The 20,831-nt window shown below is 45.5% G+C and overlaps 1 protein-coding gene across 5 annotated transcripts in view; it reads left to right on the top strand.

The window, feature by feature from the left end:
• The window catches only part of COL5A3 (collagen type V alpha 3 chain), a 340,614-nt gene that overhangs the window by 225,453 nt on the left and 94,330 nt on the right, over positions 1–20,831 (top strand). For all 5 annotated transcript variants that reach the window (XM_068274411.1, XM_068274408.1, XM_068274409.1 and 2 more), the window contains 6 exons: positions 1,049–1,189; positions 1,269–1,427; positions 4,331–4,372; positions 4,473–4,514; positions 6,702–6,764; positions 19,995–20,069. In XM_068274411.1, coding sequence (XP_068130512.1) covers positions 1,049–1,189; positions 1,269–1,427; positions 4,331–4,372; positions 4,473–4,514; positions 6,702–6,764; positions 19,995–20,069 — 522 coding nt within the window. The remainder of the gene's footprint in view (positions 1–1,048; positions 1,190–1,268; positions 1,428–4,330; positions 4,373–4,472; positions 4,515–6,701; positions 6,765–19,994; positions 20,070–20,831) is intronic.

Raw genomic sequence — 20,831 nt, 5'->3', positions numbered from 1 at the left:
TTTATCATTCCAAGTTCCCCCCTCCCCCCTGGTATTCACCTTTGATTACTTAGAGGTGTGGTGACCACTCCTCAGGAAGACCTAATTTACCTTCAAGGTTATTATATCCTATATCAACTTTTGGGGGAAAAAGTCCAACACGAAGCTTAAAGAGGAACTCCAGTGAAAATGATGTAATAAAAAAGTGCTTCATGTTGTACAATAATTATGTATAAATGATTTAGTCAGTGTTTGCCCGTTGTGGAATCTTTCCTCTACCTGGTTTACATTTTGACATTTATCACATGGTGACATTTTTACTGCTGGCAGGTGATGTCACTGGAAGTAGCTATAAACAGCTATTTCCCACAATGCAACAAGGTTCACAGAGAGGAAACTGCCAGTACCATGGTCCCCAGAGTTTCCTGTGGGAGGGGTTTCACCACAATATCAGCCATACAGAGCCCCCTGATAATCCGTTTGTGAAAAGGAATACATTTCTCATGTAAAAGGGGGCATCAGCTACTGATTGGGATAAAGTGAAATTTTTGGTCTCAGTTTCTCTTTAACTGTGGATTGCCCCTTAATTACAGTAAGCAAGGAAAACACTAATCACCATTGTAAAAAAAAAAAAAAAACAATAAATGACTCCTCTATAAATATGGTGATTTGATTTAAATATTGACAATCAAAGAAGTGGTGGTCAGAGAAAAGATAGTCATCTTTATAAACTGGCTCAGAAGAGGTGGCAGGGTGAGAGAGAGGTGCTGTAGGAGTAACAGAAAGTTCTAGAGATGTGGAATAGAGAGGTAGCAGTAAGACTGACTTCACAGTTGGTCCCACTAAATCATGTCCGTATTACTGTACTGTTGCCGTCACTGCAGACATTTTACTGAAGTGTTAAGAAGGTCATATTTAGCCAGAAATACATATCTACATGTAGTACTGATGTTTGGCACATGCTTTGACCAGCAGTTGCTGAGGTCACAGGAGCTCTTTCTTGAATCAGTTCAGCCATTAACCTTTTGTGCTCAGTAAGAAATAACTTCTCCCTGTTAAATCCCCAAAGACAGAGACAAGAAAGGCCCAGCCTACAGAAGACCCCCTGTTCTCAGAATATGAATTCCCGGACTACTTCTACACGCCGTCCCCTGAAGAAGACGTCACAGTGTCCACCGTAACCGTCAGCAACAACGCCACCGAATATGAGGTAATGTACTGACTTGCCTGTGCGAGCTGTGGTGAATGGGATGCCATTCTGATGGTTCTGTCACTGTGGCCACTCACAGGACGTCATCGAGGAGTACGTGCCTGGAGGGGAAGAGGACAGACACAAAGAGGACGACTATGAAATGAAGGAGTACGAGGATGAGGACTTTGATGATGAAGAGGGCAGATATGGTCCACAGTCCCGTGGCAAAGTGGATACGCAACAGAGTACACCTGAGGTAACAGCAGGTCACATGTTACACTTGTCTGCCAGAATTGTGCATACTCCCTATTTTCAGTTTTGTGTCAGCCCTTTACTAATATGCTGGGCAAATAAACGCAAACCTGTCACAAGCCTACCGCTGTAGCATTTATCTGTCAGTGTTTGAGGCAGGGCTTCTTGGGGCATGGCGCATGCCGCATAGTGCCTGAATTGGGCGCCGCTATAGCAACACTATGCTGTAATGCGCGACCCAGCAATTGCTGGACCCCTAATTACTTCTCCCTCAGAGATGCTATGATTCAGAGGGGGGATAGTAATTAATGCCGCCATCATTCAGCTCACCCTGCACCACAGTGGCAGCAAACTGACATCAGAATCAGAATCAATTTATTTTTCGCCAAGTAAGTTTGCACCTACAAGGAATTTGTCTTGGCAGTTGCTTAACAAACACAAACAAAAAACAATACAAGGACAGACAGTGTGAATATTACAAGTTAAGGACATTATAAGTATAGTGGCAGTAAGCAATGTGAGAATTGTTCATGTTTAGTTCTGTGCTGATTACTTTCAGTCCTAGCAGCTCTAACGTGGTTCAGCATTAAGTATGGCTACCGCTTGAGGAAAAAAACTGTTCCTGTGTCTGGAGGTTTTGGTAGCGATTGACCGGAATCTTACTCCTGAAGGCATGCGCTGGAAGATGGAGTGAGCTGGGTGAGAGGGGTCAGAGGCAATTTTGGTCGCTCTCTTTCTGCACCTGCTAGTGTAAAGATCCTGCAGGGAAGGTAAGCTACAGCCAATTATCCTTTCCGCTGATCGGATGATGCGCTGCAGCCTCCCCTTTTCTAATGCTGAGCAGGAGCTGAACCATACAGTCATGGATGATGTTATCATCAGTGTTACCTTCATGAGTACACATTGTTCAAGCACATTTTTAAAAACTGCATATTAAGTGGAGCCAATTATAATTTTAGAAATGAAAAAAATACAACAAACCTTGCTAATTTTGGGACATACCGGTACTTATAAACCAGACTGAAGGCCACACCCAGGAGCATACCTCCCAACTTTTTGAGATAAGAAAGAGGGACACTTAAGCCACGCCCCTGACACACCCCTAATCACACCCCCATCACACGTCTATCCACGCATAACATACAGATTTTGTAAGAAAAATAAGTTTTTTTTATAGTACAAATCTCACTGGCCCTTTCTATCCTGGGTCATTTTCGTTCATATTAACATTAGAAAATAAGAAATATATGAATTTAAAGGATGGGAATAAAGTTAAGAGTTAATGAAACACATTTTTCATTAGATAAAATACATATATTTACATAGATCTGCACATCAGTCCTGAAAGAGGGACAAATAAGGAAGAAAGAGGGACAGGGCTCCCAAAGAGGGACTGTCCCTCCAAAAGAGGAACAGTTGGGAGCTATGCCCAGGAGGCCCCCAGCTGGCTGCAACAATCCCTGTTTTTAATTGTCTTTAGAGTCACTCACATGAAATTGCAGTAGCATATTGTTTTCCAAACAATTTTATTAATGGAAGATATGTTAAACAAACTGGGTTAAATTATTTTTAAGTACTCTCAGTGTTTAGTGAACAGGTGAATAATGCTTAAAGGACAACTGAAGTGAGAATAATATGGAGGCTTCCATATGTATTTCCTTCTGAACAATACCAGTTGCCTGGCAGCCCTGCTGGTTTATTTGGCTGCAGAAACAAGCATGCAGCTAATCTTGTCAGATCTGACAATAATGTCAGAAACTCCTGATCTGCTGCATGCTTGTTCAGGGTCTATGGATAAAAGTATTAGAGGCAGGGTATCAGCAGGATAGCCAGGCAATCGGTATTGCTTAAAAGGAAATAAATATGGCAGCCTCCATAGACCTTTCACTTCAGTTGCCCTTTAATTGTTTAGTACAGACAAGACAGTCCCTCATTGCTGCTCATCACAGAGCGTTGCAAGACAAGACATAAGGATTCATTTTTTTGCAATGATAAACAGTGATGTTTCTCTCTCATTGGATCTCTACTGGATTATATTTGACCTGTCTGACCAATGAGAGAGCTGAAGAATAGACTATTTGCTCTTTATTTTAAGTCTTAATTCACTAAAGAAGCTTGCCTTATTAATGTGTAGTGATAAGTTTTCATAGTGAGAGTGTTATCTTATCACTTCAGTCCTTAGGGCCTGTTTCCACTATATGTAGATTCTGGATGCAGAAAACTGACTCCAATGATCGCCTATGGAAAATCTGCATCAGAAAAATCCCATTTAGTGGAAACAGGCCCATAGACATTCATTGGAGTCAGTTTTTCTGCATGCAGAATCTGCGTGTAGTGGAAACAGGCCCTTTACCACTTACGGACCAGGGCTGTTTTGAATGATCTGTGCTGCGTGGGCTCTCCAGCCCGCATCAGAGATCTGGATTGAAGCAGGGCGATCAGACTTCCCCCCTTTTTTCCCCACTAGAGGGATGACCTGCTGGGGGGGGGTCTGATCGCTGGCGCTCCGTGTGGCCGAGCGGGGGGGGGGGCTCCTCAAAGCCCCCCTCCGCAGCAGGATTCCTCCCTCCCTCTCCTTCCCTCCTCTTCGCTCCATGGGCGGCACAGGACAGCGATGCGTCCTGCGCCGCCTCTGATAGGCTTCAGCCTATCACACGGCGGCGATCCCCGGCCAATTAGAGGCCGGGGATCGTTGATCTCCTTTACGGCGCTGCTGCAGATCGCCGGGCGGATCGCTCAGAAACAGCCTTATCAGTCTACCGACAGACTGTACACACGCTGTACTGTCTGCTGAAAACCCGCCCAGCGGGAGGTGACGACGGACCTGTCGTTGCCTTTTTTAAATACTATAGTTGTGTTTTTCTGCACTTTTTTTGTAATTCCACTTCCTATCTGCTTTTTCCACAGAGCTTGAAGGGAGAGAAGGGGGAGCCGGCCATATTGGAACCTGTGAGTAGAACGGTGCCAGTGGCACAATGGATTCTGCTTCTGCTGAAAACATATGAAACACACTCTATGATATGGTGACAACGGGTTTATATATTTACAGGGCACGCTTATTGAAGGACCACTAGGATATCCTGGCCACCCGGTATGTATAGCTTAGTAATGTTCAATACTAATAACAAAAGGTTTTTTTTTTGTTTGTAAAATTAGTTTTTATTAAATAAAAAAATATTAACAGTGACAGAAACACACCGCTTTGTCAAATCTAGGATATTCAAGATGAACATGTTCCAAAAAGCTCAAGCAAGCACTATCAATGCAGGGCCAGGCCGAGGCAGAGGCAAGAGAGGCTCCAGCCTCAGGGCGCAGCCTAGGAGGGGGCGCACAACTCACTCAGCTATCATTTCCCTATTGTGTTTGAAGCAGAGAGAAACAAGAAAAGGGGATATGTGGCAGTGACTGCAAGCCAGATAACTAGATATTAAGGTGTTGGGGCCCTGGGGTGCCTCTTAGTCTAATAGCAATCAGTGTGTGATGGCTGGGGTGGGAGGGATGGATAGAGGGGCGCACTTTGGTGTCTCAGCCTTGGGTGCTGGAGGACCTTGTCCCAGCTCTGTATCAATGTTTTATTGGTACCCAGAACCAGGCAAGAACCTAAAAGCAGATTAACACAATGTTCTACCAGATAAGTGAAGCAATTGAATCTTGTAAAGAGGCACTGTAACAACATATAGTAGAATGTAAAACATTATTCAGGATACCTCATTGTAAGGTAATTATCCTGGATTCAGCACCAGAAACACTTTTATAGCAATATGTTGATTGGAATGTAGCCCTGCCTTCCCAGTGATATTTAGGCTATGCAGCCTTCTGCCCCAGAGCACTTTAGGAGGATAGCAGGAAATTTGGGCACCCCCTTGCGGCAGGAGTGTGTGCATTGCCATAGGCACTCATTGAAATAGTGGAAAATTTGGGGGCCCGTCTGGCACCCCGAAAAATAGCGGGCACCCAAAATACCCCTCTATGCCGCTATTTCAACGAGTGCCTTTAGTGGCACCCAAAAGATTATTTTTTGCAGCGATTGGTGGCGGGGGGGGGGGGGGGATGAGGCCTATGTGGGAGGGGGCAGTTAGGGTTAGTTGTCAGGGGGGTGGTTCTGTTGGAGGGTAGGGATAGGTTTAGCTATATTAAAATATTGGTATGTAATACCGATATCTTACGATCTTTCTTTACCCTTTAATAGTAGAATATCAGTAAATTTACTAATATTCTACTATTGCCTTTCCAGGGTGCCCAAATTTCCATGCACCCTTTTATTACAGATGCTTTTAGGAGACCAAAGAGAGAATGTTTAGTCTTCTCTTTAAAATACCTTTTCTGCACTTTCTCATTGCATAAGTTTCAAAAAGTAGGCAAAAAAGTACTCTCAAAATTATTTTGAGTATTTTTCTGCTTGCTGGAGGTTTATACAGCATTATAAGAAGGGGCGGATTTGTACTCTTTAGCGCCCAAGGCCAATGTCACCAGCCGCCCCCCAGGTAGCAAGATGACTCCTCCGGCCATTCCCTCTAGTATAGGTAGCCTGATGACCCCTCCCCTCTTTCCCTCTAGTATAGAAAGCCTGATGACCCCTCCTCTTTTTCCCTCTAGTACAGGTAGCCTGATGACCCTACCCTTACCCCTCCAGTATAGGTAGCCAGATGACTTCCTTAATCCCTCCCTTTCCCACTCCCCTCTTTCAGTACAGCTCGCCTCCACACCACAGCAGCCATCAGTGTCACTCACTTCTCTGCCCGTCTCCAGTGCAGAAGCTTCGTCTTCCCCTCCACCTCCAATGCTGCCCAAGTCCGTAGCTGCATACCACAACGCCAACACGCACAGAGAGCAAGGCGTCTGCTGCACAAATGGCTGGCAGCAGGGAGATCAGGCGCTCTCCTGATCTTCCTGCATTGCAGCATTTTCAAGCTTGAAAATGCTGCACCAGTTTAGTCTGCTGCTTTGGTGCCCTTGCTCCTGTGGTGGCCTAGGCCTAAATCCACCCCTGATTATAAGGACAAAAAGTGTGAAAATAACATCTAGCAGAAAACTCAGGAGAAAAGGTTAATTGCATATGGGCCCATAACCCATTGACCTAAAATTGCCATAAAAGTTGGACACGAAGGCCTACCTCATTAAAAGCTTCCCCCCAAAAAATATTACTGTAATAAATAGTAATGTACGATACAGGGTGATAATTCTATGTCCATCCTTGCCTACTGGTATTACAGGTATGTTCTGCATGCATAATACTTCTTATTTTGTAATGTAATAAAGTTTTATGTGTATTGTCTAGGGAGAACCAGGACCAACCGGACCTATGGGACCTCCAGGGACACCTGGTGATCCAGGTGAGAGGGTAAGAGACCACCCGAATTTATATTTAACCATATTTGATGTGTTAAGGCACCAGCTAATGATACAATCTTTTCTGTCCAATTTTACCAAATCTAAGTAGTAGAAGGGTAAATTGAGTAAAGATACTCATAGAATCAGTGAGATTGGACAAAAAAAGATGGCATCATTAGTGGGTAGAGATGGCCCGAACCTCCGATTTTTAGTTCGCAAACCATGTGTGTGACCACTGTGTTTGCAGCTGAGTTTCCCTATGTCAGCCATCAGTCAGGTGCCGGGTTGTGTCTGGTTGGAACAGATACCTCTTTACTAATCAAATTCATTTTTGGTCTTTTATGACTGTACATATTATCTGGTCAAGATAATTCTCTATGCTTTGTAAAGGCCTGACGAAGGGTCAATAACCCGAAACGGACTAGTGTTGTCGCCTGAACTAAAATTACCTTTTTTCATCAAACAAAGCACACAGTGTCTATGATCTGCTTTTTGTATTGCTTTTTATACGTCTGTACCACAAATTCTTCTGCTGCTTTATAAAGAATTTTTCTACCTTTTTGAAGAAGAAAAATAATTTTTTGTGAATATAATAAAGTGTGAAACAAAAACTTTGGAAACAGATCGCTATTTTGTGACTTCACTTGATTTAAATTGATCCTCCTATAAAGAAACCTAATTACTGCAGGCACATGAGTGAACGGGAACCACCGAAGTTTGCCGGGAACCGCTCGGGCCATCTCTATTAGTGGTCACCATTAAACATCGCAGAAAAGAGACTTGAATTTACTTTTGTAAGTTAGTGATCAAATCTTACATCAGTGTGGCTTAACAAAGGGGCATAAAGAGGAACTTTAATGAAAAGGGGGTAAAATAAATCAATACAGTGCAAAGTGAGAAGTTAAAAAATAGAAGAGAAATCAAGAAATAATTGATATTCACCATATTGATATTCAAAATCAGACTACATGTCATCATCTTAACTACTGTCAGACGAGAAAAAACTAGACAGCACCAACTGCCATGATCTATAACCACACCCACTAACAATGTGATAGGCTAAAAGGTTATCTTTTTATAGATATACCACATGCACAGAGGGAGATACTGGTTGCTTGGCAGCTGGAAACAGCTGTTATTTCCCACAATGCAACACTGATCACAGACAGGAAACTGTCAGGAACTAGGTGCTGACATCACACTGTGGGAGGAGTTTCACCACAATATTATTATTATTATTATTATTGATTTATAAAGCGCCAACATATTCCGTGGCGCTGTACCAGCCTTACAGACGTCCCTGATGATCTGTTTGAGAAAAGGTAAAGATTTCTCCTGGAAAAGCAGGTACCAGCTACTGATTGAGATGAAGTTTAATCCTTGGTTACAGTTCCTTTTAACTGCAAAGTTTGCCTCCATCCCCCCTCCACGGGAAAATTTTAATGGAAGTACCCCCTTTCTCACATACTGCCCCAACGGGACACCCTCAGCAAAGGTATCCATCTTCCAAGGTTGTAAGCTGTAAGAGCTGCTGTTTAAACCATATGTCCCTCTCCATAGAGTTTCTGTATATCTGTGAGGAAAACGGGAGGGTGTTGATTTATGTTGCCTGAGGCACTAAACATATCACCCGCCCCTGCATATCACTTCCTGTTCCTGACTGCAGCTATGATGCAGTTGGGCCACGTATAGGAACAGGAAAGAGAGATAATAAAATATACAGAACCGATACTAACCCGGGGCTTTCTCCAGCCCCTTAAACACATGTGAGTCCCTCGCCGTCCTCCCACGGTCTGCCGTTAAGCCGCGATCAGCCCCGGTAATTGCTTCAGTCACATCAGTCTGGGTCTTCTGCGCATGCGCTGGAGGTCCGCGCATGCGCAGAAGACCCAGATTGGCGAGGGACTCACACTTGTTTATGGGGCTGGAGGAAGCCCCGGGTAAGTATTGGTTCTTTATGTCTTATTATATCTGGTGCACTTTAAGTCACATGACTGGTTTCTGTAGAGGATCTCAGGTAATAGAGATGGTGTACAGTGTATAGAGTATACAAGCTGCTGTATAAATGTGTTTGTAATTAGTCAGGCTGGTTATCCTTAGGTCTCCGCAAAGAAAGAAATCCTGCGTCCTGTTTTTCCACTGGGAGCGATTTAATTCTATGGCCTCCATTTTAAAAATGGTGATGACACTGTAACAGCTTCTGGGATTACACCCCGTTAACCTGGTCCACTTGAGCCATAGGGAAACTTTGATATTACCTTGCACATCAATTGCCCTTTCAGTTATAACTGACAGCAACTGATATAGTGGAAAATGGCCCTAAGACTTCCAGTTCTGCCTAGATCTAGTCATGACTGGAAGGAACCGCTGGCGAGTTTCAGAGAGGAACTGACAGCGAGGTAAGTATATAATATTCATTTGCAGCTACATCATGTGTTTATTTTAAATAATTTTACATGTTCCCTTTAATAAAGGTCAACCGTATAACTTATCCTGTAAACCTTTTAAAGGGCCACTACAGCAAAAAAAAGCAAAGTTAAAACCTGACACAACCAGCAGATTTTGGACTAGTCCATCTCCTTATTCGGGATTTTCAAAGTTTTCTTTGTTTTCATAATCATTTTCTGAACAGCTGTTGCTAAATCTAACTGCCAAAATAGCTTGAAAGTGAGTAGGGAGGCAAGCTGGTATCTTACTATTTGGGCCATTAAACTGCTGCTCAGGAAATTCTTTTGAATACAAAGAAAACTCTGAGAATGCCCCATGAGGAGATGGACTAGTCCAAAACCTGTCAGTTCTGTCAGATCTTAACCACTTACTTTCTTCGCTGAAGTGGTCCTTTAAATTCTCAACAATCTAATGCCTTTGGAAACATAGCTGGCAAACCATTCCACACTGAGCTCCAAGGACAGAGCCACGAGGCTGCCTCCTTTTGTTCTAGAAACCATGAAAAAATGTACAGTACAGTCTCAGTTATCCGGTACCAACGAGGATCGGCTGATGCCGGAGAAGTGTGTTTCCTGGTTGCTTGAGACTCAATGTTAAACATAGGCCTAGTTAATACAGTTCTATACCCCACTCTATGTACTTACCATGAACTCTGTATTGAATGTTAAAATACAGTAAAGTATATTAACCTTGGGGGAGCCGTGGAATCCAGTGTTTAAGCACAGCAAAGCCCACAAAAAGCCTAAAAAGTTGGCCTTCACCACTGTGAGAATTGCCGGCGATTTGTGCTGGTTGGTTGAGACCTCTGGTTAGTTGAGTTCTGGAAAACTTGGGCTCTACTGTACTTCCTAATGTACAAAGTGGACCAGCTGCATGCCACAGCTCCCCCATGTGGATGAAGCTTCCCTCTAAATGCATTCTACGCTCAACAGTGAAGCACGTCAAGAGAAAGAGTTGGACCCGTTGATACAGAAGTCTCTTAAGAGCCATAAGAGTCACATGGAGATTGCTGTAAGAACATTGTGGCCTTGTGTGTTTTGTAAAACTATCTGCGCAGAGGAAGCATCATGGGAGACTATCTGCAGTAAGCAGCCCACTGCTGTCCTCCTGCCAGAGATATCTGCTGCTGCTGCTGCTGCTGACCATGTGTTGTTCCGTAGTTGGGAGTGTTTTTGCTGATTCAAGCCTCAGTTGTAATTATAGAGCTTTTTTCCGGGACACTTTGCTGTGCCCATGCTCATTAAACTCTAACATAATTGGTTAATAAAATACACACCACCCATAAAATATTTGTTCTGCCATCAAGAAAGCTGCTTTAAATCCCCCTAAGTACAAATGACCCCTGTGGCCTGGCATCCTGCCGTCTGTGACTATCCCTAATTTAGCATTAAAGTTTTATTGATCCAAAACCTTTTTTTCTTTCTAAAATTAGATAATTGTAGATGGGAAGGACTGGAACATCTGGCTGTATTTTTTTTATTGTTTTGTGTCTCAGCTGATGGAAGTTCCCCTCATTTACGACTGCGTCGCAGCAGATAAATATTTAAAGTAAACTTGTCCTTGAGGAGAACTTCAAACAAATGTGACACTTTCTGCTTCTGTAGGGCAGGATTTATACATTTTGTGCCCTTGTTTCCCTGGGATGAGTTTTTACACTGCTTGTGCTCCACAGTGTCACCCAAACGATTGGGCCCAATCCTAATGAGTGACGCTCATTCAGAGCACTCATTTTTTGCATTGCGATGAGGATGCGATGCTCCTTCCGTATCCCACGGCAACGCAAAAAATGTCAAACATATGACCCTGCAGCAGAGTACGCCGACAAGGTCATATGCATAGCACCGCCCCCCGCTCAGTCCTGCCGGGCAGGAAGTACATCACTGGCATTCCCGTTGACTGCATACCCCGCTGCACCGCTCTCCCGTCAATTAAATTCCTGCATCGCCCATTGGCTCCAATGACTTCCGCCACCACTTTTGCTCCGCGGAAGTCATGCGGTAACGCGCTGCAGACTTTTTGTCGGCTTGGAGCCGATTCGGAGGCTTCCAGCGTGACGCAATGCGGTAAATGTACAAGACCCCGAACACTTCCATTGTCGTTGCGTTATCCTGTGGTAAAACATAGTGACACAATGCACACTTGTAAGTGTAAAAGGGGCCTCAAGGACAAATATATGTTTTACCTTGCAGAAGAGAAGTGAATATTATTGTTGTCCTGCATCCCCATTTCTGAGAATTCTCATGACTTCCTGCCCAGACAGGAAGTGGTGAAATCTCTCCAGCAGTGACAGAGACAGCAACTAAAACTAACATTTTTGTAGAGAGGAGAAGGAGAATTCCCGACTAGTTTTGAATGCCGTTCTTCATTTCCGTTTCTTGTTCCAGAGACTATTAGATTTCAGATTAAAGCCATAAATCCCAGTAGAGGTCCTAGGGGAAGAAACAGAGAAAAAGCCCTCCAATAGGGGCATAATTAGTAATAAAAAGCTTCAAAAGTTTTTAACCTCTGTCACACTATTAAAAATACAAAATATTTTTTCCTGGATTTAGTCTTTTAATAAAGCCATTAAAGAGAATCTGTATTGTTAAAATCGCACAAAAGTAAACATACCAGTGCGTTAGGGGACCTCTCCTATTCCCCTCTGTCACAATTTCGCGCTCCCCGCCGCATTAAAAGTATTAAAAGTAGTCAAAAACACTTTTTAAAAGTTTGTTTATAAACAAACAAAATGGCCACCAAAACCGGAAGTAGGTTGATGTAAAGTATGTCCACACATAGAAAATGCATCCATACACAAGCAGGCTGTATACAGCCTTCCTTTTGAATCTCAAGAGATCATTTGTGTGTTTACCTTCTTCCGCCTGCAGCTCTGTCCACTGAAGAGTGACAGGCCGATTGTTTCTTCCTGCAGACAGCTCTGCGGTGTCTGTAATTCCTCAGCATGTGACAGCCCAGCTCCTTTCACAGCCTAACTGAGGACGATTTATCCAGCTTGTAAGGCAGCTCTCTTCTCTCATTGACAAGAGGGCAGAGAGGCTGCCTAATGTAAATAACACACACTGGAGTGTGCATAGAGGGGGCCTGGAGGGGGGGGGGGCGTGCATAACAGATCAACAACACTGAAGAGTTGGCAGCCTTCCAGACACAGGGCAACAAATCCGACAGGGTAAAGATAAGTTGATTTATTACAGAGACGGTGATAGTCGAAAATGCTGCAGTAAGCCAGAGCACATTAGAATAGGTTTAGGAACTTGTAGGATAGTAGAAAAAAGAATTACATTTTTGTTACAGAGTCTCTTTAAAGTGACTCCAAGCTCATCTAAAAAATAAAAGTTGTACTCACCAGGGGCTTTCTCCAGCCCAGTGCTGGTCGGGAGGTCCCACGCCGGCGTCCTGGCTCCTCTCCTTCTCCCCGCTCCGGAATGGCTGACAGGCCGCAGCCCGGGCGACACTCGGCAGAGTGTCGGGCTGCTCCTTCCACGTATGACGCGGCTGACGTCACACGCCGGCCGCCTCGCGTCATCACGGCGGCCGGCGTGAAAGTACTGCGCATGCGCGCTTTAATCGCGCATGCGCAGTACTTTCACGCCGGCCACCGTGATGACGCGAGGTGGCCGGCGTGTGACATAATCCGCGTCATATGCGGAAGAAGCAGCCCGACACTCGGGAGAGTGTCGCCCGGGCTGCGGCCTGTCAGCCATTCCGGAGCGGGGAGAAGGAGAGGAGCCAGGACGCCGGCGTGGGACCTCCCGACCAGCACTGGGCTGGAGAAAGCCCCTGGTGAGTACAACTTTTATTTTTTAGATGAGCTGGGAGTCCCTTTAAAGAGACTCTGTAACAAACTTTTCAGCCTTAGTTCTTCTATCCTATAAGTTCCTTTGCCTGTTCTAATGTGCTCTGGCTTACTGCAGCTTTTCCTAATTGCACAGTGGCTGTGTTATCTCTGTTATATGATCTAATCTGTTTCCTTCTGTCGGCACAGTCGGGCTAAAGCTGGAATGTGTGGAATGTGCAGGGCTGCTTGTGATTGGTAGAAGCTATACACACCCCCTCCAGGCCCCTGCAGGCTCTGTATGACTCACACACTCTGCTTATGTGAGCCTATCAGAAGCTGGTTAGTTTGTTTGTAAACACTGCCTAAAACTGTTAATGACAAGCCAGGTTTGCAGCAAAGAGTGGCAGAAACAGCACAGAGGGGCCCAGGAGAACATAATGAATAGAATGGTATGCTTTTTGCTGTAAAAATGTTAGAGTACAGATTCTCTTTAAGGGTGGTTTGTTGCTGGGGATTAGATGCTGACTACAAGTGGCTCAAACAATAAGACACATTTAGAGAAATTCAAAAAGTTAGTACCCTAGTTTGGCCACTATTTCTCTTCACCATGTCAATCTTGAGCATGTCAGACGGGGACAAAATACTCTTTTAGGGCCGGTTCACACAGACATCTGAGGAGACCTGTCGTTTCTACTCTTTCAAACGCTGAACACTGACTGTTTTCAAGGACTATGTCGTTTAGTCAAGTTGTTTGTAATCGGTTAACAGTGTTTATTAAAGAGTTCTCGTTTGAAAGCTTTTTATGGCAATTTAATGGCCCAGAGGATCATGGTTCATTTCCAGTCCTCTCTGCCTTTAAAAATTGTGGTCCACTTCCTGTCAGCCGCATACTTCCAGGATGCCTTAAAAGACAAGCGGTTTCTATTGATGTTTGGTGAATGCCTACGACTCCAGAAGCCGCTTGCAGCTTCTGAGAGAAGTCGATCAACCGCAATGCTTTTGAAAACAATTGTCAATGTCAACGCTCTCAAGCGTAAGCACAAAAACTCTCCCATTACGAACTATTGGAAGTGGTAGAAACAATGTTATCAAATGACAATAAAAACCGCTGACAGACGTCCATGTGATCGAGCCTCAATTCTCATGATTCCTGTGTCAGTCATGCTGATGTAATGGCCATGCCAGTTGTGAGGAACCGGCCCGCGGCACACCTGCGTATACGGTTCCCGACTGCGGGTTTGACCAGATTAAGCGGGGAACAGCCTTATTTAAGCTACAAACAAGGCTGGAACCCCTCAAACACTTCCCACTGCCACCACTAGCATTGCTAGACACGTCCCCTCAGCTGTCGAGGGCTGAACACGCAATCTGCGTTTTAGTATTTGGGTCAGCTTTGCGCTTAGGCCGAATACGAGAATGCCACGCACCCACACACACAGTACAGTTGTACAGTAACACAGCACAATCAGACACTGACTTGTAATGCAAGTTACACTGTCGTGCAGCAAAACCACTAACAGTCGTTCCGAACGATACTGTTAGCTACTCGCACTGGCGTTTCGTACGTTGGGTCAGCTGCGCGCTTTAGGCCAATGTATGACAAACGCCCCCACACACAATGCAATTACAATTTCATATGGTAGTGTTGCTCAAGCATACATTTAGGCACGGACTTATACACAGCTACACTGCAGTCTCCTCTAGGCTATGAGTGTTAGTTTAGTACGGCAGAAGTCAAGCTTATTAAATAATAATTTAATATTCCAGAAAAACATGGAACAATGCAGAACAGAATATATACAAAAGATTACAAAAAACAAAGTAAAAAAGTTACAAAATTAAGAGTTACAAAGATACACACACGGATATTTGCGTAAAAATAAACGGGGGAAAAAAGAACGTTACCAGCTTAGGTTAGAACGTTGTTTGATGGGAGGACGCCGTTTCGACCAGGAGTCGCGATCATCCCTAGCTATTCGCTACCTCCGAGAGAAGATGATCACTAGGTATCTGTCTCTGCTTTTTATACTCTGAAGTGTCCCCTGGGGCATTTAATGTCCAGCCCCCAGGAACTAATGCAGTTTCCCCGTTTGTGACATCACCGAACGCTTGACATAATCTTTCCTGTGATATGCAAACTTCAAAGGGGTTCCTGTTTTAGCTTCTTGAAGGTTGCAGAATTCAATAGGTGAGATTGTATCCTACCAGACATCAAAAGGCTTCCTCCACATTATTTCCTTGGTTAAAGTGTATGTTAGCACATACATGAAGAGATTGCATTCTGGTTACAGGTAGCAGTTTGCCTGTAATTGCCGGTAGGTGGACGCAGACAATCACACCTGGGGCAGCAGATCAAAGTGACTGCTAGTGGCCTAATGAGCCGCTTCCTTGCCTATTGAAGGTGACTGGTCCATTCACTGAAGACAATGGCAGCTGTCTACATTAATACAAAAGATCACAGCGTACAGTTCCTCTGGACAGCCAGAAACAGGTAATGAGGTTCCCTTTAGTCTGTCTATTGACACCCACACACAATCACATTAACAGTCCCTGAAGCTAGCTGCCAATACCTTCAAGCCATACTGGCTGACATCCACCTCTGAAAGATATACAGCAGACATAAAAATGATAGAATATGTTTATGTATTCCTAACATCATCAGCACCCCAATATATCACCACACCAGTCCCTCCCAATATTATCAAAGCAGGGCGGTCACAGACAAAAAGTGATTGTGGGCGTCGGCATATTAGCTGTCCTCCCAGCTACAGGCCACATTAATATTATACTATGTTTACACATCTAAACCTCTCTGCCATTAAAATTTACTTACCCCTCTTTTGTTTAGGCCAGACTTAAACGAGAAAATGCTAAAGCCATAGGGATGTGTTACAGTTAACCATGGATTACGGAAGGTTAGCAGGCCAACACCTCACTGTTAGAGATGGCCCGAACGGTTCGCCGGCGAACGGTTCCCGGTGAACTTCCGGGGGTTTGCGATCGCGGAGAACCGCAAACTTTTCCGGAAGTTCGGTTCGCCGCCATAATGCACCATTAGGGTCAACTTTGGGTCAACTTTGACCCTCTACATCACAGTCAGCAGGCACATTGTAGTCAATCAGACTACACTCCCTCCTGGAGCCACTCCCCCCCCCCCCCCCCCTTATAAAAGGCAGGCATCACCGGCCATTTAACTCACTTGTGTGCCTGCAGTAAGGAAAAACTGCTGCTGCTGCTGCTGCTGCAGACTCTCATAGGGAAAGATTAGCTAGGCTCTTGTAGGCTTCTTAGCTTGCTCCTTGCTTATTCTTATTGCTAAAATAGCACCCCACAACAGCCCTTTTGAGCGCTAATCTTGTTCTTGTGATCTATTTTTTTTCTGTGTGTCCCACTGACACTTGTGTTGCATAGACAGCCTTAATAATTCATACTGTGTGTGTGCCAATGCCAGCAGCCCAGCACATTCAGTGACTAGACTACCTGTGTGTGTGACAGGTGCACATTGCAATACCCAGTACTGCATATACCTACCTACCTGTTGTTCACAGTGCACCCACCTACCTACGTGAGTTGAGCGCATGCAGAGTCACTGTGCCTGTCCGCTACCTGTCTGTGTGTGACAGGTGCACATTGTAATACCCATTACTGCATATACCTACCTACCTGTTGTTCACAGTGCACCCACCTGCCTACGTGAGCTGATTCTCTTCGCTGTCGTCCTCCTTAGCCAAGAAGGAGGAGGACGATGACAGCGAAGAGGATGTAGCAGGAGGAGAGGAGGTGGCAGGAGGCCTGCCTGCAAGCCGTGGAGGTGTCACAAGTTGGTCCGCTGCACAGCCATGTACTCCCTGCTTGCCATCGGTCACCAAGTTGACCCAATGGGCTGTGCAAGTCATGTACCTGCCCTGACCGTGCTTGGCAGACCCTTGACCCAAAGCTGTGTGCCAGAGATGATACCACTTGCCTCTCAACTTCACGGTGCAGTTTGGGTATCGCCTTTTTAGAGAAATAATTGCGGCCTGGCATCTTTCACTGCGGTGTCCCAATGGCTACAAATTTAAGGAAGGCCTCAGAGTCCACCAGCTGATATGGTAACAGCTGGCGAGCTAACAGTTCCGCCACGCCAGCTGTCAGATGCCGGGCAAGGGGGTGACTGGCAAAAATTGGCTTCTTCCGCTCAAAGATTTCCTTCATGGACACCTGGCTGCTGTGGGCAGAGGAGCAGGAACCGCTCAAGGGCAGAGGCGGAGTGGAGGAGGGTGGCTGTGAAGGTGCAAGGGAGAAAGTGGCTGAAGATGCTGCACCTGAAGGAGGAAGAGGAGCGTTGGGTCAAGGGTCTGCCAAGCACGGTCAGGGCATGTACATAACTTACACAGCCCATTGGGTCAACCTGGTGACCGATGGCAAGCAAGGAGCACGTGGCTGTGCAGCGGACCAACTTGTGACACCTCCACGGCTTGCAGGCAGGCCTCCTGCCACCTCCTCTCCTCCTGCTACATCCTCTTCGCTGTCGTCCTCCTCCTCCTTCTTGGCTGAGTGGCAGTTTAACTCTACTGGTGCTGCGATTTCCTCTCCAGCTACACAGCCCCAGCTCCCCAGGGCCTATGCTGCATGCCAGGTACGACGGTGTAACGCCATCTTAGAAATGTCTTGCCTCAAAGCGGAGAATCACACTGGACCAGCTCTCCTGGCTGCTCTGAACAAACAGGTGGATCAGTGGCTGACCCCGCACCAGCTGGAGATCGGCAACGTGGTGTGTGAACGGCAGCAATCTCCTTTCTGCATTGAATTTGGGAAAGCTGACACATGTACCCTGCATGGCACATGTGCTCAATCTAGTCATTCAAAGATTTATGTCAAAGTACCCAGGCTTAGAGGACATCCTGTAGCAGGCCAGGAAGTTGTGTGGGCATTTCAGGCGGTCTTACACGGCCATGGCATGCTTTGCGGACATTCAGCGGAGAAACAACTTGCCGGTGAGACGCTTGACTCTACAATTTCAGTAGAAGGACACAATCTGGAGAGATGGGGATGTTCTGGCCCCCGAACTGGACACTGATGCAAAATGCATGCAGTCTCATGCGGCCGTTTGAGGAGGTAACCAACCTGGTGAGTCGCAGTGAAGGCACCATTAGCAACTTGATCCCGTACACTTACTTCCTGGAGTGTGTCATGCGTAGAGTGGTGGATCAAGCTGTGGAGGTTTGTGAACAGGAACAGTTACAGCAGGAACAGTTGTGGAAGCAATTTTCATCAGAATCAGATGTTTCCTCAACACCTGCGGTAGCACAGAGGGGGAAGGAGAAGGAAGAGTTGTGTGGGGAAGAGAAGTCAGACTCGGATGATGAGGAAGGTGTTTCTTTGGAGGAGGAGGAGGAGGAGACGGCGGCAGAAGAACAACCGCAGCAGGCATCGCAGGGGTCGTGTGCTTCTCTACGTTCCCGTGGTATTGTTCGTGGCTGGGGGAGGAGGAAGACTTACCTGACGTCACTGAGGAAGAGCAAGAGGAGATGGATAGTATGTCTGGATCCAACTTTGTGCAGATGGTGTCTTTCATGCTGTTCAGCCTGTTGAGGGACCCGCGTATAAAAAACTCAAGGGGAATGAGCTGTACTGGGTGGCCACGCTACTAGACCCTCGGTTTAGGCACAAAGTGGCGGACATGTTACCAACTCACCAGACGGCAGAAAGGATGCAGCACATGCAGAACAAGCTGGCAACGATGCTTTACAATGCGTTTAAGGGTGATGTCACAGTACAACGCAATAAAGGTACCACTGCCAGTAATCTTTCTCCCATGTCCACGCAGGCAAGGACAGGACGCTCCAGCCTCCACCAATGCCTGGACCGGCAGGTAGCCGACTACCTGTCCTTGAGTGTGGATGTAGACACTGTGAGCAGCGATGAACCCTTGGACTACTGGGTGCGCAGGCTTGACCTGTGGCCAGAGCCGTCCCAATTTGCCATCCAACTTCTGTCTTGCCCTGCCTCAAGCGTCCTATCAGAAAGGACCTTCAGCGCAGCTGGAAGCATTGTCAGTGAGAAGAGAAGTCGCCTAAGTCACAAAAGTGTTCAGTACCTCACCTTTATCAAAATGAATGAGGCATGGATCTCGGAGAGCTACTGCCCGCCCCAAGACTAAGTCAGTCCCCACACACAGCATCTCTGCCTGCACGCCGTGTGACTGGCTGCCTGCCCCAAGAGTAAGTTGCTTCCCACACAGCTCCCCTGCCCGCAGGCCGCTTGACTGCCTTCTCCGCCACCACCAACAGGGTCCAGGACTCCAGGCGGATTCCTGAATTTTTAAGGCTGCTGTTAGCAGCTGCCGCTATAATAATTTTTCTGGTGTGTGTACATGACTGCCTAATGTTTCTGGCTGCAGTGCAGCTGCAACAACAAAACAAAAGGCATGTACATGTGTCCATTCCTCTTTGTGATCATTACCTTGCTGCGGTGAAGGGGCTTGTGTATCACAATGAAGCAATGACCGACGGCTATATGAGTGCCTCGGAAGGGGGGGGGGCACACCCAAGATAATAAGGTTGTTGCTTCATTGTGGACAGACCAAATTTGATCAGCTGGACAGTCACTGTTGTTCTGCCATTGAGCTACCTCAGCCCGGCGACTATATGGGTTTGAAAACCGCCACGGCCTGCACTCTCGCCATGGTGCGCACCAGTCCAGCACGGCCGTCACTACACAATCAGCTGTTTGCGGTTTTCAAAGTTCGCCACCCCATTGAAGTCTATTGTGGTTTGCGAAAGTTCGCGAACCGAAAATCGGAGGTTCGGGCCATCTCTACTCACTGTAAACAAAGCAAGGCTGTATTTGTGCCTTATGACTGATGTATGACTTTCAGCTGAGAGACGGGAATCTGCAGTGTGATGTAATGTAATGTGAAACTCCGTTTAATCTTTGCTACTTCCCCTCTAGCACTGACTACATGTCAATACATGACAAGGTGGATTCCTCAGCATCCCTTTCTGTGAATGACATCTCTCTTTATTTCTCTAACAGGGTCCTCCAGGAAGACCTGGGCTCAACGGTGCTGATGGTATCCCCGGACCTCCAGGCAACACAGTGATGCTTCCTGTGAGTAGCCCATGGCATTCTGGGTAAACTGGATAACTGGCCTTCCAAACACATGGAAGATGTTGCTGCTGGATTAGCGTGACTCACCCCCCTTGCACGTGTGATTCATCCTGTCAGGATTATATATTTATATCAATGATTTCAGAGGCATCCATAGGGACTGTATGCAGAAAACACATATTGCTTTGTTGACAATATGTGAACTTTTTGCTGTCCTTAAATATGACGTCAACTGATTGTTTTATTTTTTTTGTTCATTACACTTTATATATAACATGTGCCAGTAGCAGTGTTGCCAACTCATCCCTTTAATTACTGACACATATGATTTATACAGGTTTTGTGGCTAGGTAGATGCAGTTAAGGCACTGATTATGTGCAAATAGCCCCAGAACCTGTATAACTTAGATGTGTCAGTAATTAAAGGGATGAGTTGGCAACACTGGCCAGTAGTGTTGTGATCAATTAATCTCCAAAGACCTAAAAATTGTTGTATGTGAATGATTATACAAATGTAATGAATGTAAAACTCAGACAAAAAGTGTATTACATTATTATTATTATTATTATTATTGTTAAAGCATTCACAAAGCTTTTCTGTTTAATCATCTCACCTTGTTCATAAACTCACAATTATCTCCCCTTAAAGGGGCACTATGGCAAAAAATTGTAAAATTTTAAATATGTGCAAACATAAACAAATAAGTACTATGTTCTTCCAGAGTAAATTGAGCCATAAATTACTTTTTACCAATGTTGCTG

Source organism: Hyperolius riggenbachi, chromosome 3 (assembly GCF_040937935.1).
Source record: "Hyperolius riggenbachi isolate aHypRig1 chromosome 3, aHypRig1.pri, whole genome shotgun sequence".
NCBI classification, from domain to species: Eukaryota; Metazoa; Chordata; class Amphibia; order Anura; family Hyperoliidae; genus Hyperolius; species Hyperolius riggenbachi.
Note: the sequence above shows the minus strand (reverse complement) of the source record. Positions and strands in the feature narration are given on the sequence as shown.